At 43.7% G+C, this 27,945-nt stretch overlaps 1 protein-coding gene across 1 annotated transcript; it reads left to right on the top strand.

Annotated features, from left to right (window-relative positions):
• Positions 1 to 27,945, top strand: LOC117707523 (NADPH-dependent 3-keto-steroid reductase Hsd3b5-like). The gene is made up of 4 exons (XM_076933012.1): positions 1 to 272; positions 20,085 to 20,291; positions 24,375 to 24,539; positions 26,760 to 27,945. Exons 2-4 carry the CDS (start codon positions 20,147 to 20,149, stop codon positions 27,569 to 27,571), a joined length of 1,122 nt encoding a protein of 373 aa, XP_076789127.1. The 5' UTR covers positions 1 to 272; positions 20,085 to 20,146; the 3' UTR covers positions 27,572 to 27,945.

Here is a 27,945-nt window from a genome sequence, read left to right as displayed (position 1 = left end):
TTACCTAAGATATTGCCTGAGTTTGAGTGCCTGGGATCCCTCCTTCCTCTGGGTTCTTGGAGGTTGGGGGCAGAGCTGCCACCCAAGATCTGCTCAGTGCTCTGGCCCAGACTGGAAGGAACCAGTGTTCCGGGCAGGGAGTGACTTCCTGGGTCCTGACCGGAAGTGAACTTTAAGCCTTCCAAACATTCCCACTGCCCTCTGTTCTCTGCTGCCAGATCAAGAAGGGAGCTTTGCCTGTCATCAGGATCTCCAAACCTTGGAAACAAAATGTAAGTACAATTAAATGCTTTCTTTTATAAGTTGCTTTGGGTGTAGTGTTTTGTATCAGCAATACAAAGTAAAGAATATGCTGCCTGGTAGGGAGCTTTCTACTTCCTTGGAGGAGCTGCCCCACATAGGTAGATTTCTACCAAGAAAGAAGCAATACTAATTTCTGTTGGCAGTGTTTGTTCTAGTAGTTGTCAAGAACAAAAGGTTTCAAATAACCTTTACTCTTTTCTGTACCTTGTCTCAATATCAGAAGGGTGAAGGAGTGGAAATATTTTTGAGGAAAGGGTCTTAAAGGACTTTGAGATCAACATGCTTAAGGCTGACATCAGAGGACTAGTCTGCATCTCAGACTTGGCTCTCAATATGTGTAAACAGTGCTTGGGCATTTACCACTAGAAGCAGTAACAGGACATGCCTTCTGCTACTACATTCATCTCCATGTCTTAGCCACTCACTATAGAAGGCTGCTCACAACACCCCCTTGTCTTATCCATGACTAAGAGCACTGCCCTTATAAATATGTTGAGTGTCATTTACCATATTTCTGTGTGATGGATATGTCATACGTAACCTCTATGTCAACAGGCTTCAACTAGGAAGGTGACTCAGAGTGATTGAAGCGAATATAGGTGGACAGCATAAGCAGATTTTATCAAATAGCTACCAAAAGGAGGAAAGGTGAGGCAACAAGCTGAATGATTTGAATTCCCTCATTACATTTGAGTTGTGCTTTATTTGAAATTCCTCTTAAGAGGAAAAGTGATATAGAAACAAACCTAAAAAGATTGATTTTTGGCCCACTTGTGAGATCTTGATCACATTTGACATGACACTGCTTACATTGAAAACATAGTGTTTACTTTCAACACATCTTTGGCATTCTGGTCTTCTGCTTTCCTACCAGTCATATGCTAAAATATGCTTGTGACTTTGTAGGAAATCATTATCCTGAATCTAGAGTTTAAGAATCTCTAGCCTGCTGACATCACGGTGAACCATGAATCAGAGGGCAAAGGTAGTACCAGGGTTGGACTGTTGCCTTCAAAGTCACCCTACTACAGCCTCCCAATGTCATCACTGGCTTTCAGGTTGGTGGCACTGACAATTGCTACTTACTCTTAGATAGCTTTACTCTAAGTTTCAGGGTTCAAATAAATCATGGGGCTGGAGAGGTGACTAAGTTGTTAAGAGCACTTGGTAGTCTTACAGAAGACACATGTCCTGTCACCAGCACACAGATAGCAATTCATAAATGTGGGGGAGAGGGGACCACAGTTTTTATGTTAAAAGAAATAAGAAGGAGCAGAGTCTGGAGACATTTTGAGTTACCATGACTGGGAACACAGATTTAGATAGCTCCAAATGCCACATTCCAACACGAAAGCGGTTTTACAGAATTGTTTTCATTTTACAGAACAAGAAAGTTACAAATCGAGGCAATGTTAACATTCATTGGTGAGCTCACCAGAAGGGCAGGTGCAGCAAGATGTGGGAAAGTATTCTATAGACCTAAGATTCTAGCTGATGGCATTCTTGGCAATTGGACTGGTAAAAGTTAATATTCTGCTAAGTGAACTGATTCTAGGATGTTTGTAGTTATTGTCACAAGAAGTCAGTTCCAAGTTAATCGCTTATTTTATTATCAAGAGCTGTTAGTTCAGATACAAAGTGGGGCAAAAAATTGATGCCCCATAAGGCCAACTAGACAAAGATAAAGTAATTAGCAGCTCAAAACAGCAAAACAGCAGTCTCTCCATTGTACTAAAATTCCAGTGGGCCCAGCAGTCACTGCCTACACAGTAATTCCTTCCAGGAGTCTTTTGGCTCACAACTAGGTACAGCTTCTTTCCAAGAGATTTTATTTACACAACCATCTTCAATCCCAGTTCTAGAAAACAGAATGTCCTTGTCCTCTAATCTCTACAGGTACCAGGCACACCTCTGGTGCACACAAATGTATCCATGTAAAAGATAACACATGACTAACTCAATATCACACCTGAAAGCTCTAGAGCAAATGGAAAAAAATACAACTACAAGGAGTAGACAGCTGTTGCCTCCTGAACCGACCAGCAGACAGAAGACAATGGACACGGGATCTCCTTCCCCACACGGTTTATTCAGGAACCTTGAAGTATCTCGAAAGGCCTGAGCTCTAGCTCCCAGCCCTTAAATCTCTGTGTCCTCTCCAATCAGAACCTGCCACGCAGTCATTCTCGATTGGTGCTGAGCACATAAGTCACATGGTCTGATCTTATGTAAAGATGAACAAGCAAAATGCATGTGCAGTAAAGCCTAGCCTACATGCCACCCAGGCTTCCTGAAATGGTGAATCAACACGCCAGGGGCATCTGGCACCCAGCCAGGCACCATCTTGAGTTCTGCTCCCCACAGACAGCAAGAACTAAACTCAGGGCTGAGATATGTAAAATACAAACATCAACAAAAAATCATTGACATATGGAGTTTATTCTTTGACAAAATCAATAACATTGGCAAATCATTATACAAGATAACTAAAAGCAGATAGAGATTAAACTAAAGTTAGAGTTCAAATGGGGATATAAAAATAAACTGGAAATCAGAGAATTATAAGGGCAGGTTTTACAAATTTGTACTCTGTCAAATTGAAATGAAAATTTTTCTGAATACACAACTCTTATTAAAGTTAAATCAGGATCACATAAGAAATTTAAACAGACCTATAACCTATAGTAAAATAGACACAGTCATTAAAAGTGTCCCAACCAACAACAATAATCTCAACAAAGGATTCTACCAGTCTGTCCAAATAGGGTTAATGCTCTCAAATTATTCCACAAAATAGAAACAGAAGGAACCATGCCTAATTCGACTCATGAGTCCAGTTACTCTGATACACAAATCACATAAGGAACTAACAAAGAGCAAGTGTTACAGAAAAAAAAATTTTATGGATATAGATGCAAAAATTCTCAATAAATAATTTCAAACTGAATCCAAGAATATATCAAAAAGATATATCCAGTCTGGGCCTGAGCACTGAGCAGATCCCAGGTGGCAGCTCTGCCCCCAATCTCACAGAACCCAGAGGAAGTGGGCCTCCCAGGAGCTTTAACCTGGGCAGTATCTTAAGCAAGAAGACAGCAACACCCACCCCAAACAGGGAGTAACTGGGACTCACTAGGACCCTGTGGGGCAGAAATCTCGCGGGCGGGGGGGAAGGGAGGGAGTCCGGCGACAGAGTCTCACGGCGGTCCGGCACCAGAGCTTCCCGAGCTGCCAGCGGAGGATCTCACATTCATGCAGCTGTCGGTGGGCGGGCCGGCGGCTGCATCAACAAAGTTCCAGGGTTCCAAAAGCTGGGAATCAGGCGGAGAGACCATGGACACGTGGAGTCCGGTTTTCCAAAGCTTTTATTGTTCATGGCATGGTGAATTGATGCAGGTGTTGTGCGCTTCCCCCCCCCCCAAAAGCCAGGGGAGACCAGTCTTATAGGGAAGGGAGAAAGGGGAGGGAATAACTTAATTAGCTACGCCCCTGGCCTTTTGATAATTCATTAATATTTAAATCTCTGGAGGTAGAGACTTGTTAATCATGCCCTCTACCTGTCCTATGTGACCAAAGGTAACAGATTAAATGGAGTTACCTCGTCCAAGGCCCAACATCCCACCCTCTTTTCTTTCATAAAAGGAGGGGCAACTCCGTGTTAATGAGAGATGTGGAATACGTGGAAGTAGTCTGGAGTCCCAGAGCTCGGGGAGATAATATGCCGTCCCTGACAGGCAATGTCCTGTTGGGTCTCCTGGCTATCTCAAACCCAGCGCTTTATCAAGGGGGCCTAGGAACAGGGATAAACATCCTACCGTCCCTAAAAGGGTCTCCGGGGTTTAAAACCCGTTCAACCAGGCTATGTCCAAACCATGTCTCCACGGCCCAACATCTCACTGTTTTTAGTGAAAATTTTGGATGAGGTGGTCAAAATAAAACACTATGTAGGCCAGAGGGTGTAGCATAACCAAGTCAAGGGTAATGGGAATTGAGGGTAGGGTTTGGAAGGCAGGGAATCATTGAAACAATTAAATACAGATTGTACAGTTTGAGGGTAATGACATCTGATTAATCTAAATAGACATGTTTTTCTCACTAACATGTAACTTTAGCTATGTGACTTTGGCAAAAGAGTTCATTTGTAGCTGGAAGGTCTGGATCTGTCTTCTGTAGTGAGCATCTCTGGTTTCTGGCGTGTATCTCTGGAGCCTGGTGTGGGTCTCTGGATCTCAGCATGTTCTGGGGTCTTCAGTCAGATGAGACGGCTGGAAGAAGGCAGCTTGGCAGGTTCCAGGAGGTGGCGCTGTCTCTGGATCTCAGCGTGTCTCTGGAGTCTGCAGTCAGATGAGGTGACTAGGAGAAAGCAGCTTGGCATCTCAGGCAGGTTCCAGAGGATGGCTGGACTCTGTTGGATCTGTGGGTATACCTGTAGGATAATCACAGGAAGGAAGGAGCATCTCCAGTAGGGAGATGTCTGTAGGCTGGATATGGAGCATTAAATTGCTTGGGAACAAGCACCTTATGGCCTGTTGTTAAGATCCTGGAAAAGCAAAGGTGTTTGAGGAAAGTTTAGTCTTAGAAGGTATCTTTGAGTCTGTTTTTGGATGGCTGAGGGAGAAAAACAATGTTAATTTTGTATCTGGGATTGGCAGCAACAGTTTGCCTGTAAAAGAAATTAGTTGTTAATTAAGACTCAAGAAATGGTGATCAGCACGCTGACTTAACTGTGGAAGGAAATTAGATGGCTTTTAAACCTTGAAGAAATTATAAAGGTTGAAAAATAATGTTGGACATCTATCACGAGTATTAGAGAGAAAAGGCAGCATTAAAATAGAAAAAATAACAAATTTTTGGTTGAAAAAAACACAAGCATTGTTGTTCTAGGTGTTCCTGTTAGGAAGAAAAGGAAACGTTTAAAAATTTTGGTTGAAAAACAAGAACGTTTGTTGCAGGTCCTCCTGTTGGGGAGAAGCAGTAATGGCAGGTTTAGAAGCAGTGGGGAGAGGGGCCTAGCTCTGCCATGTGGTGTCTGGGTGCACTGGCAGAGAGGTTCTGCATTCCCGCTTTTCTTTTTCTTAACTGGTAAATTTTAAATGTAGATAAAAGTAAAGACCAACTTTAAAAAAAGTTTAAGGCAAGCAAGAAGTATTGGGGAGGGCTAAGAGTCAGAAAGAGTGAGAGTCTGTGTCTATGGGAAAGACACGTGGAAGCTGGATTGGAGTCAGCAGCTTTGAAAGAAACTGGCAGGCAGCACAGGGGGCAAAGGGTGCAGGCAGGATTTTAGATCCCCTGCTTCAGGCAAGCTGGCTGAGTTAAGTAGCTTTAGTCAGCTGCAAATGACTGAGGGTGAGGGGCAGCATAGGCTGGCTAAGGAACACTGGGCTGGGTAGCAAGCAGGGTTCCGCCCTGTTGCTTCAGGCAAGCAGGCTAAGCCAGATACCGCGGGAAGGGTAAGCCCCGAACTCTTGAAACAAGAAATCTGTTTTTTCCTCCTGTGTTTCAGTTGGAAGCCATCGCGCGGATTTAAGTAAGCCAAGGAAGCCTTTGCTACCTCCTGGCCAGGGCCACTCTCTGGTGCTGGTTCAAAGCTTCCCTGGCCTCTGCTTAAATCCCGACAGCCCGCAACAGGCGTTGGCAAAGACTCTATCTAGACTCTCTCTAAAACAAAAAGAAATCTGGTGACGCAGCAGCCATTTAAAAGCCATAAGGGCGGCTGCCAGTTCTTAAATCTGCGGGAAGGCTTGGCGCTCTTGGACCATTGTGGAATCCCCCAAAGCCAATAGGCCAAGGGAACGTTCCCATTGGACAAGGCGTTTCTCCTCTTTTTCTATCATGGGAAACTCCACCTCACGTAAATGTTCACCCCAAGCCAGGCAAATATATTCTTTACTAAAGACCCACGGGATAAGAATAGGCAAAAAGCAAGCCTCCTTGTTTTGGGAGGAAGTCCTTCAGACAGCACCATGCATCGCAGAGGATAATATTTACAGTCCAGATTCATGGAGCAAAGTAGCTTCCCTTATCAAAAACAGAGATAAAAAACCCCCTCGTGAGTTTTTGCCGATCTTAGCTGCAATTCGGCAATGTATAGGACCAACTAAAATTGGACAAACTGAGAACAACAACACAGCTCCCGGGGCCCCTCAGTTAAATGAACCCAAAAACATGAGCCCCCAAAATCACCCCTTTTCAGACCTCACAGCCCTTACCCAGTTAATAAGAGAAATAAAATCAATCTACCTACCCCTTCCCCCTTATGCCTTGGAGGAAATGAAACCATGTGCTCCTCCTGTCCCTCCCTCCCCCATCCAAAGGCAAGGCTCCATTAAAATACCAAAGGAGCTTTCCCCTGCCTCCCCACTTACTTCCCAACCAAAGATAAATCCCCTCCCCCTTCTCCTAGCCACAAAAGTGAGAGACCTCCAGAATCTGCAGATAAAGCCCTGCCAAATTCCGTAGTCCCTTGCAAACAACCATCAACTACTCAACAACTCTGCAATCTCAGGGACTCTCACATAAAAACTAACCCCGCCTCCCATACTACTCAGGAATCTGATGCAGAACTCAAAACTCAAACTACCTGAGCATTTCCAGTTAATATCAACCCCACCCGAGCTAAGCCACTTAATTGGTATCCACTCCAGGCCTCAGACCTAAAAGAACTCAGGCAAGCAGTGAAGGAAGATGGCATTCATGCACCGTTGACAAAATCCCTCCTGCAGAGCCATATTGCCAACTTAAACACCCCCCAAGACTGGAGAGATATTTGCCGTTCTGCTCTTCCTGGTCCAATGTTTCTAGAATGGGAGGCTTATTATCATGATGAGTGTCTTCAACAAGTCAGGCAAAACCAGGGAAGGGAAGATGACACTCCATGGGGTTTTAAAGAACTCTTTGGCCAGGAAGATTTCTCTACTGGGGCACAACAGGCAAGTCAGCCAGCAGGCTACTATGACCAGGTCCGCCTCTGTGCCATTCAAGCCTGGAATAGGCTTACTCCACCTTCAGGATCTCAAGACCCTGCCCACTCCCTACTCTCCCTTCATCAGAAGCCTGGAGAATCCCTGTCTGATTTTATCCTCAGAACTAAAATGAGCTTAGAAAGAAAAATCTCCAATCCCACAGCTAGAGACCTTCTTCTTAAAACCATTGTTTGGGAAGGCATGACTTCTGAGTCTAGACTAGCCTGCCAGGGTCTCCGGGAAGAACATCATGATAGGTGGATTGTGGCAACCAGAGAAATAGGAACTGCATCGCACCAGGTCACATCCATAGCTCAGGCATTTGTGGCAGCAGTAAAAACAGAGGGAATCTGCTTCAAATGTGGAGAGGCAGGACATTGGAAGGACGAATGCCCACTAAACTCCCCTTCTATAACAGATTCCAATCCCCCTAAGGTTCCCTGTCCCCGCTGCAGAAAGGGTTTCCACTGGAGGAGGTTCTGTACGGCTCGATATGATAAGGATGGTAACCGACTAGAGCCTTTAAACTTCAAACGGGGCAACCCTCAGCCCCGACAGTAAGAGGGAAAACTACTCCTGTAGAAGCCTTATGGGTGTCCAGCATCTCAGAAGGCTCCCACCCAAAGTTAACCATTAAAATAGATGATAAACCATTCAAGTGTCTTATTGACACTGGAGCGGACCGGACAATTCTGAGACAGCAAGAGGTCCCACAGAACTGGCAGTTGACCCCTGGGCCCAAGCTCTTAGGCATAGGGGGTACCTCTCACGCATTCATCACCAGAGAGACCTATAAATGGGAAGACCCAGATGGGGCTACCGGCCTTATACGCCCCCTGGTAGCTCAAGTAGCCACCAATCTCTTGGGAAGAGATATCTTACAAGCCTTAGATATGGTCCTCACCACGAAGCCAGAAAGAGACCACATTAAGATAGAGGATATTACTTATGAAGAAAATAATACCCAAGGAGACCCAAATAACCCCCCTCCAAATCACCCCCAATTCTAGGGGCCACTGTTAAATTTAGTACTCCCTGCCTTGACTGGCTCTCTGATGAAGCTGTCTGGGTCCCACAGTGGCCCCTATCAAGGGAGAAACTTAAGGCCCTCAGAGAACTTGTAGAGGAGCAGCTGTCTCTACAACACATCCGCCCCTCCCACAGTCCATGGAACACCCCTGTATTTGCTATAAAAAAGCGCTCAGGGGGGTGGAGACTATTACAAGATTTGAGGGCAATTAACAAAACCATGCGAATCTGGGGCTCCCCGCAAAGAGGGCTACCCCATATCTCAGCCATTCCTGCCAAAGTTCCTCTACTAGCAATAGACATAAAAGATTGCTTTTTTTCCATCCCTCTCCACCCTCGGGACTGTGAACGCTTTGCATTCTCAGTGCCCCCCATTAACAACTCTGGCCCAGCCTTACGATATGAATGGACGGTTCTCCCCCAAGGAATGGCTAACAGTCCTACCATTTGTCAGGAGGCTGTAGCCACTGCATTAAAACCCTACTTAGACAAAGGACTCAACGTCTATCATTACATGGATGACATCTTGGTCTGGGGAGATGCTTCTACCTCTCCCGCCCAACTTAAGGACCAGCTAATACCTTCCCTATCTGCCCTAGGATTCAAAATAGCCCCCTCACAAAATCCAACTTATTCCCCCCATTACATTTCTAGGAACAGAGATCTCCCTTACTTCAATACGTCCCCTCAAGCCCACCCTCTCCTTCCCTCAAAAATTAACTCTTGCCTCGCTACAGAGCTTCTTGGGCAACCTCAATTGGCTTCGACCCTGGCTTCACCTCCCCACAAGTACCCTTCAACCTCTCTTTAACCTCCTGAAAGGAGATAAAAATCCCTCCTCCCCAAGGACACTGTCCCCAGAAGCAGTCCAAGCCCTAAAATCCGTCAATTCAGCCCTAAATGATATGGCTCTTGCTAGATATGACCCAACAGTACCTGTACATCTCCTTATCTTTAATTCCTCCCCCACCCTTGTAGGAGCCCTTTACCAACCACAGGGGGTGCTAGAATGGCTCCATACTCCGATGGGTGGTGCACCCCGAATTCTAAATGAAGTGGATGCACTTGCCAATATGATTAAAAATGGCAGAGATAGGGCCCTACAGATCCTGGGAAAAGAACCTGACGTTCTTGTCACGCCCTTCTCCCTCTCTGATGTTCAGTGGCTGATCAAAAATCATACCCACTTCGCTATCAGCTTAATAGGATTCCCAGGACAAATTGACAACCATTATCCTGATGAAAAATGGGCCTCTGCCCTCCCTCTGTTGCGATGGCTACCCCCCAAACTATTCTCCAGAGAGCCCATAACAGGAGCCCCCTCAATTTTTACTGATGGGGGAAAGAGGGGAGCTGCAGCAGTAATATACTACTTCCCTGAAGATGAACCCCCTATCCTCCGATTCAAAGAGCTCCCCCACCACTCCCCCCAATATAAAGAACTATATGCCATTTACCTAGCTTTAAAAGAAGTCAAAGGCCCCCTTAACCTCTTTTCAGACAGCGTATATGCTGTCAATTTGCTTCCTTGGTTGTCAAGGTCATTTATCAAATTAGATGACAACCCACTTTCCCCTCTACTCTTAAAGGTTTCTGCCCTCCTACAGGAGAGAGCCTCCCCCATCTATATCCAACACATCCGATCCCACAGTCCCCTACCAGGTCCTATATCTGAGGGGAATGCACTCGCTAACCAAACTGCCTCAACCGGAACATTCATAGCCTCCACTGAGCAAGCTGACCAATTTCACTCACGCACACACGCAAATCTGAAGGGGCTTCATGCTCGCTTCCCCCACATCCCCCTTGCTCAGCTTCAAAGGATAATAAAAACATGTGCCTCTTGTGCATCCCTCATTACTACCCCAGCTTTGCAAGCCATGGGCACCAATCCCCGAGGCCTCAAATCTAATGCCTTATGGCAAATTGATGTCACCCATGTTCCCCAATTTGGTAAACAAAAATATGTTTTTGTCACCATAGATACTTACTCACATTTCGTATGGGCTACAGCCCAGACAGGTGAAAACTCAAAAAGGCTGATCTATCATATGCTCTCTACCTTTGCCATCATGGGCATTCCTCAGCAGATAAAAACTGATAACGGCCCCGCCTTCACTAGCTCTCAATTTAAAACCTTCTGCACACACTGGGAAATTACCCATCATACGGGAATTCCCCACAACCCTCAGGGTCAAGGAATAATAGAAAGGACGCATCAGACCCTGAAGGCCCAACTCCTGAAACAACAAGCCACCACTTATCCCCCTAATGTACAATTAATGATGGCCCTGACTACCCTAAACATATTTAACATCTACAAAACCTCCAAATACCCTTCTATCTCCCTTCATTGGCACACGCCAAAATTAGCTCCCCCTATCCTAGTACGATGGCGAGATCCTTTGGATGGAATTTGGAAGGGACCAGACCCCCTCCTCACAACCGGGAGGGGTTTCGCTTGTGTTTTTCCACAGGACCAGCCCAAGCCTATCTGGGTCCCTGCCAGAAATGTCCGACACCAACCCGCCAACCAAGAAGATGGCCCGCCTCTCACTGACAGATCAAGGACCAAGGATGAAGAGGAGAAGGCAAAGGAGTCGCCATGCCCAGAGGAGCAGTAGGATCTCCTGGAAGGACATCCATGACCTGATAACAGCTGCCCAGGCCATGTGCCCTCCACAAGCCCCCCTCTCTTCCATTCTCTTGGCAGTTTTCACCATCCTTCATGCTAACTCTGCTACCGCCCAGCCTCCCCCTAGCCTTCCCAACACCTACCATTGGAGATTCTATGCTAGGGAAACCTATAACGGACACAATAAAGTTATAGGAACCCAGGACTGCCCACTTGAAGGATGTCGAACCAAGATTGAGATCCCCCTACACCCGGAATCCATCTCCACTATCCCCAGCCCTTTTCTCTGCTTTCCTTACCGAAACACAGGTGAATGTCTCCAGGAGGTCTCCACATATGGAGGTTGCAGATATTGGAGCTGCAGAATGGAATCCACCAGTCGCGGTGGCACCATGCTCACCAACCTTAAAACTCATTTTCAGCTTTCCATCACTGATCCATGGAATGAATGTTGGCGAATCAGAGTCGTGGGTAAACTTTACCCCAATGGCTATGCCAGACACCCGGTAGCTGACCTACATGTCTCCCGTGAACTTGTCCCTGCCCCCAAATCAGCCTTTACTCATGCTAATATTATCCAACAGGAAAACCAGTCTCAGGAGGAACTACAAGCTACCCTTTCCTGGCTGCAATACATCCAATATGCAGCAGACCTCCTTCCCCTGACGACCCATCCCAATTCATCCCAATGCTTTTTCTGTGCCTCCCTCTCTCGACCATTATTAACAGCCGTTCCCATTAACTTTTCACTTCACGACCTCCATGGACCCCTGCCCACGAGGAAAACACAGGACATTCCTCTCTTTGACCTACCCCTGCCTCTTTGCCTTATAGGACCCTCCTCGAAACCCCATCTCACATGTGCTCATGACATCACCATTACCAAATCAGTATGTGTCAACCCTCCTGCCCTGCTCTGGTGCAAGGGCACTACAGGTGCCTGTATCAGCCCTCATTTTCAAGGCTCCTGTGCCCCCGTGATTGTTGTTCCTCAAGTTTATCTCTATGAACCTGAAGAGCTCGCCTTGCAGATGAGAGAAAACCGAAAGAAGAGAGAGATCTTCATCCCTCTGCTCATTGGACTAGGCCTTGCTGTCTCACTTGGAGCTACTGGAACTGCTGGAGCAGCTCTTGTCCAAACGCAGCATCTGGCTGGTGACTTCCAGGACAAGCTTGACCAGGCAATGGCCTCTACGACAGACAGCCTTGAATCTCTTCAACGCCAGATAACCTCTTTAGCAGGAGTTGCTCTCCAGAACCGGAGGGCCCTGGACTTGTTGACTGCTGAACAGGGGGGGACTTGTGTTTTGTTGGGGGAGGAATGTTGCTTCTATGTCAATGAATCTGGGCTGGTAGAACAAGATGTACAGATGCTCAAAGAGCTCCGGGGGAACCTCCGGGCTCGCTATACTCCCAACACCCCTACCCCTTGGTATTCAAACCCCCTGATGGCTTGGATCCTCCCCCTCCTTGGCCCCATACTAGCCATTGGAGCCTTGCTTCTCTTGGCACCCTGCCTCATTCAGTTTCTAAAACAACAGATGAGTAGCATTGCAAAGGTAACCACCAATCAGGTCTTAGTTCAATATCAAACTGTTTCTGACATAGGAGACATTTATTCCAATGACACCTCTACTTTATAAAAGAAAAGAGAGGGAATTGTAGGGCACTGAGCTGAGAGACAACCAGGTGTCTGGTTGAACGAGTTTCAAACCCCGGTGACCCTTTTGAGGGACGGTAGGCTGTTTGGCTCTGTTCCTGGCCCCCTGGTGCTCTCAGCTTCTGCCCTTTACCGCTTCACAGCCCCTCCCTCAGAGAGGTTGAGGTCTACGACCATCGGGTCACGTAGGAATGGTGCCCCAGGCTCTCCTCACATGCATATGAGGCATCCCCAAAACCTAGACCAAGCCAATGAGGTTACCTGTTGCTAAAACCTTCACCCACCCCAAACTGTATATATTGAGCCTAATTGACAAGTAAAACACACAAGAACCATCCAGGCGTCCATGAACTTCCTTTCGTCGTTGACCCGCCGCCACTGCAGCCCTTCTCTATTACCTGGCCGGCACTTCCCGGCTTGAGAGCTGTAACACTTCAGAGACTGCTAGGCTCTTCTGCTGTCTAGCCGCATTCCCCGGCTAAACAAAGAGCTGTACCGCTTGTGACCGCCGGCTCTCTCTGGAGCCTGCCTGGAGCGCCCGGCTGCCTTTCCGTCAGCTAGACTGGCTCCTTATCGGCCTGGCCCGAGCCTGGACCAGTTTAGCACGGAGTAGCAGGGCAACACCTGAAGAAGATTAGCCGGTGGACGCCAGCGGCCGGGGCAGGCAATCCCCCCCTCCCCACTCACGCCCTGCCACCAGCCGGGAGACCGCCGTGGGACATCCGCAGGACCAGGTCCCCACAGGACCCAGGAATTCACTCCTGGCACAGAGCACTGGTTCCTTCTGCTCTGTGCACAAGCACTGAGCAGATCCTGGGTGGCAACTCTGCCCCCAACCTCACAGAACCCAGAGGAAGCAGGCCTCCCAGGAGCTCTAACCTGGGCAGTATCTTAGGTAAGGAGACAGCAACACTCATCTCAAACATGGAGTAACTGGGACCCACTAGGACCCAGGAATTCACTCCTGGCCCAGAGCACTGGTTCCTTCCTGTCTGTGTCTGAGCACTGAGCAGATCTTGGGCCCCAGATCTAACCCCAGTAGTAACACCCAACCCACACAGTTCTGATACAACCAAGATAATAGGAAAGACAGGCTCTAGTCAGGGACAGGGCAGGTAGCACTAAGGAGATCCAGATGGCAAAAAACAAGCGCAAGAACATAAGTATCAGCAACCCAGGGTACTTGGCATCATTAGAACCTAGTTCTCACACACTAGAAAGTCCTGAATTTCCCATATCACCAGGAAAGCAAGATTCAGATTTAAAATCTCTTTGAATGATGATGATGATAGAGGACTTTAGGAAGGACATAAATAAGACTCTCAAAGAATTTGAGGAGAACACAAGTAAACAGGTAGAAGCCCTTAAAGAGGAAACACAAATATCCCTTAAAGAATTACAAGAGAACACAACCAAACAGGTGAAGGAATTGAACAAAACCATCCAGGACATAAAAATGGAAGTAGAGACAATAAAGAAATCACAAAGGGAGACTACCCTTGAGATAGAAAACCTAGGAAAGAAATCAGGAGTCGTAGACACAAGAATCATCAACAGAATACAAGAGATAGAAGAAAGAATCTTAGGTGTGAAAGATACCATGGAAAATATTGACACAACTGTCAAAGAAAATGCAAAAATGCAAAAAGTTCTTAACATAAAACATCCAGGAAATCCAGGACACAATGAGAAGACCAAACTAAGGAAGACCAAATTAAGGATAATAGGTATAGATGAGAGTGAAGATTCCAAACTTAAAGGGCCAATAAATATCTTCAATAAAATTATAGAAGAAAACTTCCATAACCTAAAGAACAAGATGCCCATAAACATACAAGAAGCCTATAGAATGCCAAATAGACTAGACCAGAAAAGAAATACCTCCCCTCACATAATAATCTTAACACCTCTCTGGGTGTGTTAACTTTGCAGACTAAGATTATAAATTTAAAGAATGCTGCTCTGTTGACCTTGGATGCTGCAGATAATGCCAATAAAATTATCCATGGCCTGAGGTCAGTATTTCCATTTTGGACAAACCTCAGGAATCGTATACATAGCTTGATCAGGCTAGCCCTTTTTGTCCTGGGAATACTCTTATTCCTGCTCATCATGTTAAAGCTTATCTTTAACAACATCAGCATGTTGGCAGCCAAAGTACATGGCTTTTACCTGAAAATGGACCCCCAGACAAAGTTATTAAATTAACAGGCTGGCAAGCCAAGGACAGGTAAGATTCTGCACAGAGCCTTACCAACTTAAGACAGAAGTGCTTTGCCTTTGATAATGCATATTCCATGACAGATAATGAAGCCATTCTTGTCAGAATGACCTAAGACAGGCTCAGGCTTGTTAATGAAACATAAAAGATTGAGAGGTGAAGAGCCTTTTGAGCTGCTTGGCAAGAAGCTGACATGGGCCAAGGACAAGGAAAGGGGCTGCTTGACAAGAATGTGACATTGGCCAAAGACAAGGAAGTAGGCTTCAAGCAGGAATCTGACATTAGACTAAAACAAAGAAGTAATTTCAGGTAGGAGTATAAATATTAGGCCAAAACAAAAAAGTAATTTCAGACAGGATTGTAAATTTTAGGCTACAACAAGGAAGTAAGTAGGCTTCAGACATGAAAATGACCTTGGGCTAGGATAGGGAAGTAGGCTCAGATACTTTGGTCATCCTGAAAAGTCTTTAGAAACAGCTACCAAGGGAGTGTTCATGTAACTAGGTTTAGTGCCTTGCTTTCTCTTTGACTATTTGTGCTTATTGTATTGATTATACCTTGACTATTTGCACCTATTGTATTGCTAGACCCTCAACCTAGAACTGACCTTATTACATGCATATAATCAAAATGGTATAAAAGCATAAAGAAAAATGGGGGGTATAAGATAGGGAGATTCTAGGGAGGAGAAATGGGGAAAGAGAATACATCTGTACTGTAAATAAATAAAATATCCAATAGAAAAAAATAATCTAGCATGATTAAGTTGCTTTAATCTCAGAGATGCAGAGATGATTTAACATATGTAAATCAATAAATGTAACCCACCAAATAAACAAACTGAAAGCCAAAACCACAGGATCATCTCATTAGATGCTAAAAAGGCCTTTGACAAAATCCAACAGCCCTTCATGACAAAAGTCCTGATACAAGGGACATACCTCAACATAATAACCACAGATTACTTCAAGCCCATAGCCAATACTAGCTTAAGTAGAGAGAAACTCAATGCATTTCCATTGACAACAGGAACAAGACAAGCTTGCCCATGCTCTCCATACCTATTCAATATACTACTAGAAGTCTCAGCTAGAGCAGTAGGACAGCAAAAGGAAGTCAAGAGGATACATATTAAAAGAAAAAAGTCAAAATGTCTTTATTTGCAAATAATATAATTGAATACTGTAGTGATGTGAAAAATTCCACTGGAAAACTGATGAAAACTTAGAGCAAATAGCAGGATAGAAAAATTGACCCACTAAATCTGTAGCCCCCTATATTCAAATGACAAATAGTCAGAGAAAAATATTCTGGGAAACAAAACCATTCTCGATACCCTTAAATAATATAAAATATCTTGGAATAACTCTAACCAGGCAAGTGAAAGGAGTGTATGATAAACCTTGAAACATTAAAGAGAGTACCAGAAGATGAAAGAGCTTCCATGCTATGGGTCAATAGAATTAACCTAGTGACAAGGTCAAACCTACCAAAAGCAATTTGCAGATTCTATCCAGTCCACATCAAAACTCCAACATAATTCTTCAAAGATCCTCTACACACACCTAGAAAAAAACTGAGATACGTAAAAAATTGCTGAATTATACAGAATAGCTGGAGGTACCACTACTCCCAAGTGTTAAGTTGTTTTATGGAGCTGTTGTAATAAAAACATCATGGTACTGGAACAAAAGCAGACACAATCAATGAAATCAAATTGAAGACCCAGACACAATCCACATACTCATGGACAATAGAATCCCAATAAAAAATACAGAAATACACATTGGAAAAGAAAGACAGCGTCTTTGACATTAGGAACTAGTCAAACTGGATGGATGCATGTAGAAGAATGCACATAGATCCATACGTATCACTCTGTAAAAACACACACACAAGCAACAACACCTCAACTCCAAATGAATCAAAACCTCACCACTAAACAAGATATACTGAAGTTGATAGAAGAGAAAGTGGGAAATAGGGGTGAACTCATCAGCACATGTAAATATATTGGGAACTGAACACTGTTGCACAGGAACTAAGATCAATAATGAACAAATAGGAGCTAATGAAACTGAAATGGTTCTGGTGGGCTAAGAATACCAGAACAATGACAAAGATGCAAGCTGAAGAATGGGAAAAGATTTTACCAACTACATACCCAATAGAGGACTAATAGCCAAAACATATAAAGAATTCAACAAACTAGATAACAGGAAAACAGCCCAATTGAGAATGATGTACAGGTGTACATGAAAAATTCTCAAAAGAGGAAACTCTAATGGCTTAGAAACACTTAAAGAAATGTTGCTCTTGCCTAGTTGTGAAAGAAATGCAAATGAAAACTACTTTGAGATTTCATGTTACACCAGTCAGAATAGCTAAGTTCAGTAAAACAAGTGATAACTTGTGGGAAGCCATGGCAAGGCCTTACTCTTGGCAAACACTCACCCTTGGCTCTCCTACCTACTATTCTTCTTTCTGCTTACCTTCCATGATTCACTTGTCAGTTCTTAGAACTTCAACAAGGCCTCATAGCAACCCACCTTCCTCTTGATCTCTAGATTTAGCCAACATCCTGCTAGATAGATGCTTTTAGAACCCCTGGTAATGGAAAGGCTTTGTGAGAATAACTTAGTTAGACCCGGCAGCTGCAGCTAGCTTCCTCCACCTGCAAAGCCCTCTTTCCTTTCCTACCCCTCCCCATATCTTGTTTTTAGAGTATATAACCTGTGTGAACAATAAAATTTTGCCAGCTTTTGATCAGACTTCTTGATTTGCTGAGCCTCTGTATTTTCTCATGCATCTCAGTCCCCTCCACAGGGTTTAAGGGGCCCACTTGATTGTCCAGCTGGCTGGGACAATAATTCATGTAAGTGAGGATATAGAACAAGGAGAAGATTATTCGTTGCTGGTGGGAGTATGAATTTTTAAAACAATATAGAAATCAGTGTGGCTTCCTGGGGATGATGGAAACTGACCTACCTCAAACTCAGCTATACTATTCTTGAGTGCATGCCTTAAAAAAAAACTCATTCTAATTCACAGACACTTCCTCAGGCATGTTGACTGTTGTGCTCTTGATAATAGCCATAATTTGGAAAAAAGTTAGATGTCCATCAACCAATGAATAGATAGCGAAAATGTGGGAAAGCCATTGGGAGGGGAAATGATATAATGAATTTTGTAGGAAAATCACTGGAATTAGAAAAAACAATCATCCTGAGTGAGATAACATTGATCCAGAAAGACAAATATGGTATGTATTCACTTGTATGTGGATATTGGCTGTTAAGTCATTGATAAGAAACCTACAAAATTTAGGTATACAGGAAGGAAACTGGGGGCGGACAAATAGATCTACCTATAAAAGGAAAAGGGGATGATCAAATATGGACAGATGGATAGAAGATTCTAGAGTGAGAGAATTAAGGTTAGAGCTACAGGTAAGAAGGGGAAGAGGGAGGGAAGACTGGGTGAGAGCTAAATCAAAGACCACTGGAGGGGGAGTGGGGAAATCTAATACAGTAGAAACTTCCTAAAGTAGATACATCTGTGAAAGTGGTCTAAATAAAATCATCAAATAATAGAAGAAACTGAACTAAAACTGGATATCTATTCTTGCCACCTGAAGCATCCAACACCAGAACTGGGTCAAATCTAACTGGATTGTTGGTAAAAGGGTTTCATGGGAGCCATTGAACAACATAAGCTGCTGCCAAAATGTAGGTGCTCTCCACAAACTGAAGCAAGGCCCCATAGCTGAAGTAAACCTCTACAAACCCATGAAATATGGAAAAGCCTTCGTTTCTGTGTGCTGGCATCTTTCCCATTGTTATGTATCCTTATGTTACCAAAGTAGAAATAAAAATACCAAACCAACCACAAATCATTTAATCTACAAAGATGTCCTGCCTGCAACATGTGCTAGTAGTACAGTGGCAAAGAGCTTGTGTGAGTAACAAGACACTGTCTGATTTGGTTTAAGGCTCACTCCATAAACTAGAATTCATACGCAGAACTGCTTGGGTGACCAGAACACAGGCTAGATAGTCCAGAGACCTAAGGTAAAACCAATTATTACTCTTCTGAAAGAGGGAAAAAAGTACCAATGAAATGACTCCTAAAGACACTCAATTGCTCATAGATCAGGACATGGCTGAACCATCATTAGATTAGCCTCCTCCTGCAGAGAATGGGAACACATAGAGAGAACCACAGCTAGACACTGTGCAGAGAATGAGAGACCTTGAAACACAGTCTTAAATAGGAGGTCTCCAACAAATCCGTCTCTCCAGGCATGGAAAAACCCATGGAAGAAGACGCAAAATGAATGTATGAGACAGAGCCAAGAAAGCAAGACCCTCTAAATCAACATGAGCCAAACACTTATGAACTCAGAGAGAATGATGCAGCATGCACAAGGCCTGCACAAATCTGCACCAACTGGAGACCGAAAGATGAAATAAGAAGTATACATATGTTCCCATTCATAACTCAGAACCGATCTCCAATTAATGACCTTGCCGAAGAAAATTTAGCTTGATCTAAGTGAGTCTCCGTATCACACCTAACATACTGAAAGAAAACTCTGGCTGGGGATTGATTAGCCTTGGTTTTACACTTGAAAGAGGAAATCTCTCTAGGAGAATGGGCTTCATTGAACTATTAAGCATTGTCTTCATTATTAACTGATGAAGGAGGGTCCAGCCTCCTAAGCTTGTTCTTAGCTGAACAATTAGACATTCATAGAGGCTGGTACAACAAACAAGGGAGTAGAAGCCTTGTTCCCCTTTCTCTTTCCTCAGCCTGTGCATCTCTGCCTCTGTATCCTTTGTAATATCCTTCATAGGGAGCTGATAAATGTGAGCTTGGGTTCCTGAAGTCAGAGCTCTGAAGCCAAAAGAACTAACCTATGCAGACAGAGTTTGTAGAACTCATAAATGTGAGAGGTTTCTCATAAGCACAGGTAACACAGCCCAGAGTTTGTAGTTGGCATCTAAGGTGAGAGGGATAACCTTGGAGCACAGTCTGGTGCAGTGTCTCGGTGACAAAGTGACCTAAGATAGAGATTATACATATGGTGTCTGCTGCAATTGGTTTGGGTTTTTATTTTATTTTCTTGTTCCATAGAGAACATCCCACAAGATTTGAGATCAGAGAAGTGGAGACTTATAAGAAAAATGTTTAAAATTAGTTTCAGGGCATTTTTTTCTACTATGTAAATGTAGGAATTCCATTTCTCTGTATACATTGAACCACTCTTTCTAGTCCTCCACAGGACCACCTTCTATCACGGCTGCCCCCTTCACTATCTGCTTCCTGTATTGACCATGCCTGGGTGGAGCTGCCTGGTGACAGGAGCAGGAGGGTTTCTGGGCCAGAGGATCATCAGGATGTTGATGCAGGAGGAAGCACTGCAGGAGGTCAGATGCCTGTTCAGGACATTTGGTCCAAAACATGAAGAGGAATTATCCAGTAAGTGATCTAGGAGCCAGGGACATAGACTGGGTGTGGGGAGGGCTTCATTGTCTAGAACATAAAAAAAAAAAAAAAAAAAAAAAAAAAAAAAAAAAAAAAAAAAAAAAGAGTGGATCTGTATGCACCGTTCACTGTTGGCAAAGCACAAAAGTTCCTGCATAGTTGGATAAACTGAATTCAAGCCTGACCCACAACTGGAGAGGAAGACTAGGGCAGGCCCTGGTCCTTCGGGTCTCTCTCCTATTCAGACCGTAGAGATCAGCTTTCTCCTTTGCTAGAAGCTCTTCTATGTCCTAAACAGAATGGACTTGTCAATATTTGCAATGTTGTGCAATATTGTGTAATGCTAACAAAAGATTATTAAACTAGAGACCTTAGCAGTGGGTCTCTGCCTGTTTTATATGTTACTCATCTGCTTCATAGATTATTTTTATTAAAGACTTGAGACAGACTGCAGTTCATAGCAGGAAGTACTTATACTATTAGGGTACATTTATGAAGACTGTAAGGAAGGGACAAGCACTGGGTTTATAGTGCAGGTTCCCAGTTGCTCCATTCTCTCATCCTTCTGTGGAGGTAGCTGTGGAAGGGCCTCAGCTCCTAGTGGGAGGCCATATGAATGTCACCTCTTCCTCCATACTCTCCAGAGTTCATTTACACCCATTGCTTGGATCCCACTCACCCATACCTTGGCTTTGTCAAAGTGAGTCGATCATATCACCTATCAGACATCCTGTAGTTTGATTTTGATTGTCCCTCCTTCCCAAGATGATCCTAATCCTGGGGGTGATCAGACTAAGTCCTATGAAGAAGAAAGGAGATGGAGGTGTTTCTTGCTTACTTTTCTATTTTTAGGATAAGACACTGGGCTAGGCCGCTTATAGAAAGAAGAAATTATTGGAGACTTTCAGTTTCAGAGAGTTGGAGCCTATGACCATCACAGCAAGGATCATGGCAGCAGGCAGATGGGCATGGCACTGTGGCAGTAGCTGAGAGCACATATCTAGATACACAACCACAAGGCAGAGAACTAAGTGAGAATTATTCAAATCTTTAAAAGCCACAATGACTCCTCGAAAGTCAAACATCCTCCAACAAGGCCGCACCTCCTAGCCTTTCCAGCAACTTGAGACCAAGTATTCAGAGATATGAACCTTCTGCGTTGTAAACCCTCAAAACACATTTGAGGTTTAGAAAGACTGGTTCTCTGTTCACAGTTATCGGGATTCCATTGTCAAGTTTAGTTTCATCTCTATGTAGGAATGATTCACATCTCAAGAATCTTGGCCAGTATTGTTGGGTTAAAAGTAAGATTCTTCAGAGTCTTGAGAAGCAACAGTTGCAAAATTTTAGAAGAAACACACAGGCGAAAAAAAAAACAATAATAACAAAAGAAATCCTATTTTTATAATAGTTTTCAGTCACAATACCCTAAATTTTTTACACAATTCATTTTTTCTTTGAGGAACTTATAAAATAATTTAATTCTTTTTAAAGCTTGTAGAAATGTTGTTCTAGAATTGTAATTGATGACATATATTCAAACATACCAGATATCCTGAGACTTATAAACCCTTGGAATATATACAAATGTATATGCTCAAATATAGGTCTAATGTAACATTCCCTGGATTTGCAAGACCTTCTGAAATCCCTAAATCAATAGTAAATCAAAAAGATTAAGCAGCAGGAGAGATATCTCAATGGTTAAGAGTACTGGATGTTCTTTATGGGACCTGGGTTCAATCTACAGCACCAATATGGCAGCTAAAAACTATCTGGAACTCCAGTTCTAGGCAATACATCTATGCACATAAGACAAAATAGATTAATCTTTTTTAAAACATAAAAAAAAATAATTTTTAGCTTGTAAAATATAGAAACAGTAAAATATCTGGTAAAATTACACAACACAAAAACATTACAAGAACACAAAAAATAAATAAGTAGAGACACAAGGCACAGAGATCTCTGAAGCTGGATTGGCCACCTGAACCAGAGAGGAGGCAGAGAAGTGTCACAGTTCTCCACTAAGATGAGATGTAAGAAACCTCAGTACATTTTGGATTTCTCCCAAGTAATGGGGATTGAACTCAAAGAAATTTTATTACTGGGAAAACTCAATTGGAAAATGAAGAATCTAAGATCTGAGTACAGAGCCAAAGTTCTTTGATATTTGTTGAATATCTACAAAAGTCATCACTGTTTGATCTCATATGCATCTGTCTCAGAAGTTACCGGGGTCACTTAGACCACAAAGTCCAAAGGGTGACAATCCATGAGACACAGGAAGGCCATTTGGTACTACACAACTAGATAGTAGGTGTTGGTTAGGATTTCTGGAGTCTGACCCAAGTGATTTAATTTACACACAATACAATTTGGCGAAAATATTCCTAGTGATAATTAACTCAATTTCATGTGTACAATGAACGTTAAATCAATCTGCTTGAGGAACAAAGTAAGATAAATAAAGATCAGACATGACCACATTGAAACACATTGTAAAGTCCATGTGATACCTTCCATAAAGATTGGTTCAATAGATTAATTAACAGAAATAAGTTTATGTTAACAGTCTTGAATTGGGGTAGGGTGTCCAGTGTGGACTCAAGACACAGAGATTGTACCAAGTTCACCAGGCTAGAGTGTACATGTGCTCCCAGCCTTCTGGGCAGATAACCTGGTTATGCATTCCTTCCCTTAAATGCACCACTCTGTGACTACATTCCAGAGTCCTATGTTTGGATGTTTGCCCATAAAAAAGTAGCATCATTACAGTGTGTGACCTTGTTGGAGGAAGTGTGTCAATGGTGGGCTTTGAAAACCCTTATGCTCAAGCTATGTCCAGTATTGAAGGCAGTTTCCTTCTACTGCCTGAGGATCAAGATGTAGAACTCAAGACTTTACCAGCACCATGTCTGTCTGCATATTGCCATGATGTTAATGAACAAACCCTCTGAAACTGTGAACCAGCCCCAAATGAATATTCCCCTTATGAGAAGTTCCCTGGTCATGGTGTCAGTTCACTGCAATAGAAGCCTTGACTAAGACACCAATCTTTCTCTACTTCAAGGCTTTCTTGGGGTTGTCTGACAGGGGAAAGGAGACTACAGTAGACAAATCCAGCAGAGACTTTTCATCTGTCCAAAAAAGGATTTCTCTGGCTCTGGATTTCTACTTCTCCTTCTATAAAACTATTCTTCAGTTGTGTTTTAAATTCAGTTGACCTGACTCTCTCACAAGAGTTGATCCCAGCCAGCCTTAAGCTTAGAGTTCATGGAGAAGTGAGCATGGATTGGAAGGAGGCAGAGGGACAATAGAGCCTTCACTAGGCAGATGTGTGTCCTGACACATGTTCCTGAAGCTTTCTGTGGTTCCCCAACCTATACCAGGAACATCAGAATTGGAGATATCATGAGATAGCTGGCAAAGGAAATAGAAAATATAGAAAATCATCTGCAAAATGGGAAGCTGCAGCCAGTGTGGGGAGTGGTACAGGCTGCATGGACACATGTTAATTTTGTGAACTGATTTGTATGACATTGTGATTGCCTATATCATTCAATAAATTTCATCTTTGTGTCTACCTCTTCTGGGTCCTCCACACTGGAACTCCAGGAGACATAATCTGGTTAACCTGTTGCTTGTCCATATTTCTCTCATGTTTTCACACCTGTGCAGTTTATAACCTATGCCCTGACTGCTGTTACAGCTTCCCAAGAAAGGACTCTGGCTCTGTTTCTTCTTCAAATCCACCCATGATTTTCACATTTCCTATCAATTAAATCCTATTCTTCCTCCTTACATTTCTGTGCCTCTCCAGCTGCTTTAAGTAATATAGGAGTTTCCCATATTTCTCTGTTTATGTGCAAGGCAAAAATGGCATCTTACTCCTCAAATGCATTTCTCTACAAATACTACATTCCGATTTTTGAGCGTTTATGCTTCCTTCTTTAGAAAGGCCTCCCCAGTGTCTTCTCACCATGACTGCCCTCGAAGGCTTAGGTAACTGACACCTGTGTCAGGAAACTTCCATCCCATGCAGAAAGCTTTCTAAACCATGTTGTGTGTCCACAGAGCTGCAGACAAAGGCCAAGGTGACAATACTGAAGGGTGACATTCTGGATGTCCAGTGCCTGAGGAGAGCCTGCCAGGGCATCTCTGTTGTCATACACACCGCTGCTGCTGTTGATCCCATTGGTGCCAATTCCAGACAGACCATCCTAGATGTCAATCTGAAAGGTACAGTACCTGAGGAAGAAATGGAGCAGGTTGGAAATGAAAACCATAAGACAGGTTGGAGAGAGAAGCCTCTAGTTTGGAACATCTGAAAAAGTTGGAGCAGGTAGAAAAATTTGGTTGGCCCAACAGGATTAGGACAAAAAGAGAAGGGCCAACCATGGGATGCCTGCTGTGCTCTGGGTAGGTTAGAAGCATCTGCTCAACAGCCTAGCTGGCAGAACTCGGGACTGTTGTCTTCAGTGTTTATAAAAAGAAACCAGGCAGAGAGAGGAAGGAACAGTGACATCAGCTGTAGCCAGTAGTACTGAAATTTTACAAACTCACATCCATGACACTCCAACTGCCAAGAACGATCTCCAGCCTCTCTACACCAAAGTGACTGGACTCCATCTCCAAATCCTTGATGTCCATCCACCCACTACCTCTATGGACCAGACACTGACCTTTCCCTCCCTAGAGAGCCTTCAGTGCTGCTGTGTATGACCTGCCTGGAAAAAAAATGAGCTTGTTTTCTTAACAGCAACTGTTTTCTGATTTCCACATTATCATCTCTAGCTCAGCATTAGTCTATTCTTGAAGAGCAATCCTAGGCAGAGCTTAGCATCTCCTCCTTAGATCCCCATCCCTAAATCCTTAGTGCCTCAGAAGGTAGATTTCCATTCGAGTTTAAATTAAGGACTTCATGATATAAAATAACCACACTGACTCCTGAAACCACTCTACTGAGCACCATGATATTGCAAGGTCCTGCTCACCATGTGTCCTGTATAGAACCTCCAATGACTGGAGTTCTTTTTCTAAATTAACTAATTATTTGGATGTGCCCATAACCAAACTACAAAGATCTCTTTTAGTTCTGCATAGCTACCTCTCTCTGTTTCATCCTCAATGTAGGGTGGTGCTATGGGTAAGCAGATTACCATTTCTGTATTAATTCTTAATTCATGACATAAACACACCAGCCTTAGATGTCCAATAATAAAAGGTTACTGCATCCCCAGCTGTAGCAATACACATCTGTAATCCTAACACTCAGTATTCTGGATCCAAACAATCATGCCTTCAAGCTCAGTCTAGGCTATACACTAGGACTCTATCTGGAAAATAAAATACAATAAAAATACATATTGCCTGTACACTATGGGCAATACACTTAAGTAGACATGATGAAGACTCTGAACTACATCTGACAATATGGTACCTTGCACCTTTGAATTAAAACCCCACTGTCCTTTAATCTAATGAAATGTAGGAATATTAGTGACTATGTGCTTTTATTTGGTGGAGTCTTTTTTTAAATAAGTTTTTGTTGTTTCTGGGAATCAAAGCAAAGGCTTGGTCACTGAGCAATATACCCAAACTACTGTAATGATGTCAGGTTTTTAGAAAACATAAAAGAACACTTTTCCAGAAGAAAAATCTAGAGACATACTTTCCAAGGTAAAAATCCTGGTTAGTTTTTGTCAGCTTGACACATAGTAGTCACCTAGAAAGAAGAAACCTCAATGGAGGAATGGCTCCCATAGAATGGCCTGTGGGTGTTTCTGTGGGTTTCTCTCTTGATTGGTGATGGGTATGAAAGGGCTGGAATGGATATGACACTGCCCACTGGGCTGTGTCAAGGATGAGCAGGAGGTCCTGGCTTATATATGTAAGCAACAGGAGCAGCCATGGGAAGCAAGGGAGTGAGTAGCATTGGGACTTCTGCCTTTGTTCTTGCAGTGACTGTCCTCTGTGATGAACGGGAATTCTGACATATGAGCCCTGCAAACCCTTCCCTCCCCAAGTTCATTCAGTCATGGTGTTTATCACAGCAATAGAAAGCAAACTAGGACAGTTTCTCAGTGGTAAGGGCCTTGTCTAACATGTAAAAGAGCCTACGTTTGGTCCATAGTATTGAAAAAAGAGTATAAACACATAGACAGAGAGAGGGAGAGAGAGAGAGAGAGAGAGAGAGAGAGAGAGAGAGATTTATAAATTAAGTAACCTCAATTTGTAAATCTTGAAATCCCTAGTTTCCAGAAACTACCTGTCAACTCTAATAATTTTGGAGTTAAGTTTGGCTAGAGAATGGTAGGTTTGAGTCAAGATCAGGTGAGAATGTATTTAGCCTTTAGTAACCCTTCCACTGGGGAGATAACTAGAGACCAATCTGACCCCATTGCCACAGTGGCCCTTTGGATTACTTCCTAGCACTGACGGTGATCTTCCTATGAACAGGTACGCAGCTCCTATTGGATACTTGTGTGGAGGCCAGTGTGCCAGTCTTCATCTACAGCAGCTCAGTATCTGTGGCTGGACCAAACTCCTACAAGGAGATCATCCTGAATGCCCATGAGGAAGAGCATCATGAAAGCACATGGTCTGATCCATACCCATACAGCAAAAGGATGGCTGAGAAGGCAGTGTTGGCAGCCAATGGGAGCATCCTGAAAAATGGTGGCAGGTTGCATACTTGTGCCTTAAGACTCCCATTAATCTATGGGGAAGAAAGCAAACTCATTTCAACCACTGTAAATGCAGCACTCAAGAACAACAGCACAATTAAGGAATACGCCTCATTTGGCATAGCCAACTCAGTGTATGTGGGCAATGCAGCCTGGTCACACATTCTGGCTGCCAGGGGCCTACAAGATCCCAAGAAATCCCAAAGCATCCAAGGACAGTTTTATTACATCTCAGATGACACCCCTCACCAGAGCTTTTCTGATTTATATTATACCTTGGTCAAAGAATGGGGCCTCCGCCTTGATTCCAGGTGGATCCTTCCTTTGCCCCTGCTCTACTGGCTTGCCTTCCTGCTGGAAATTGTGAGCTTCCTGCTACGTGCAGTCTACAACTATAGGCCACCCTTTGGCCGTTTCTTGGTCACAGTATCAAATAGCGTGTTCACTGTCTCCTACAAGAAAGCTCAGCGAGATCTGGGCTATGAGCCACTTGTCAGCTGGGAGGAAGCCAAGCAGAAAACCTCAGAGTGGATAGGGACACTAGTGAAGCAGCACAGAAAGACACTGGACAAAAAGTCTCAGTGATGGGAAGATGGCAGGACATGACCCTGGGTGTTATCAGGTCCTCCAGAAGGGACTTAGAAACAACCCAACTCTTACAATTCCATTTGACACACTGTCCACCCTGTCTTCAGGTCACCAAAGCCTTGCAAGTCCCTGGCCCAGTCACAACCCTTCAGCACTAAGTGCTTTCCCAGCAATGCACAAGCTGTTCCTCCTCAGCTGCTGTAACCAAAGGCTCAGATGCTCATATTGCATTGTCTGGAACCTCTTGTAGGTTAGAATTTCATCAATGCTTCTACTTCCCCCCTCCATATCCCAAAGCAATTCTTGTCTGAGAAAATCCCCATTCCTTTATGAAGCTCATGGAAAGAACAATAAAATGTTTTAATGCTTAA

Source organism: Arvicanthis niloticus, chromosome 4 (genome assembly GCF_011762505.2).
Source record: "Arvicanthis niloticus isolate mArvNil1 chromosome 4, mArvNil1.pat.X, whole genome shotgun sequence".
Classification (NCBI taxonomy): Eukaryota; Metazoa; Chordata; class Mammalia; order Rodentia; family Muridae; genus Arvicanthis; species Arvicanthis niloticus.
This window is presented reverse-complemented; position numbering and strand designations above follow the sequence as displayed.

Excerpts from the sequence above, each read along its gene's own strand:
- LOC117707523 (XM_076933012.1), top strand. The coding sequence starts at position 20,147 with ATGCCTGGGTGGAGCTGCCTGGTGACAGGAGCAGGAGGGTTTCTGGGC. Across the intron at positions 20,292-24,374 it reads ACATGAAGAGGAATTATCCA|AGCTGCAGACAAAGGCCAAG; the intron begins GTAAGTGATCTA and ends GTGTGTCCACAG. Across the intron at positions 24,540-26,759 it reads CCTAGATGTCAATCTGAAAG|GTACGCAGCTCCTATTGGAT; the intron begins GTACAGTACCTG and ends TCCTATGAACAG.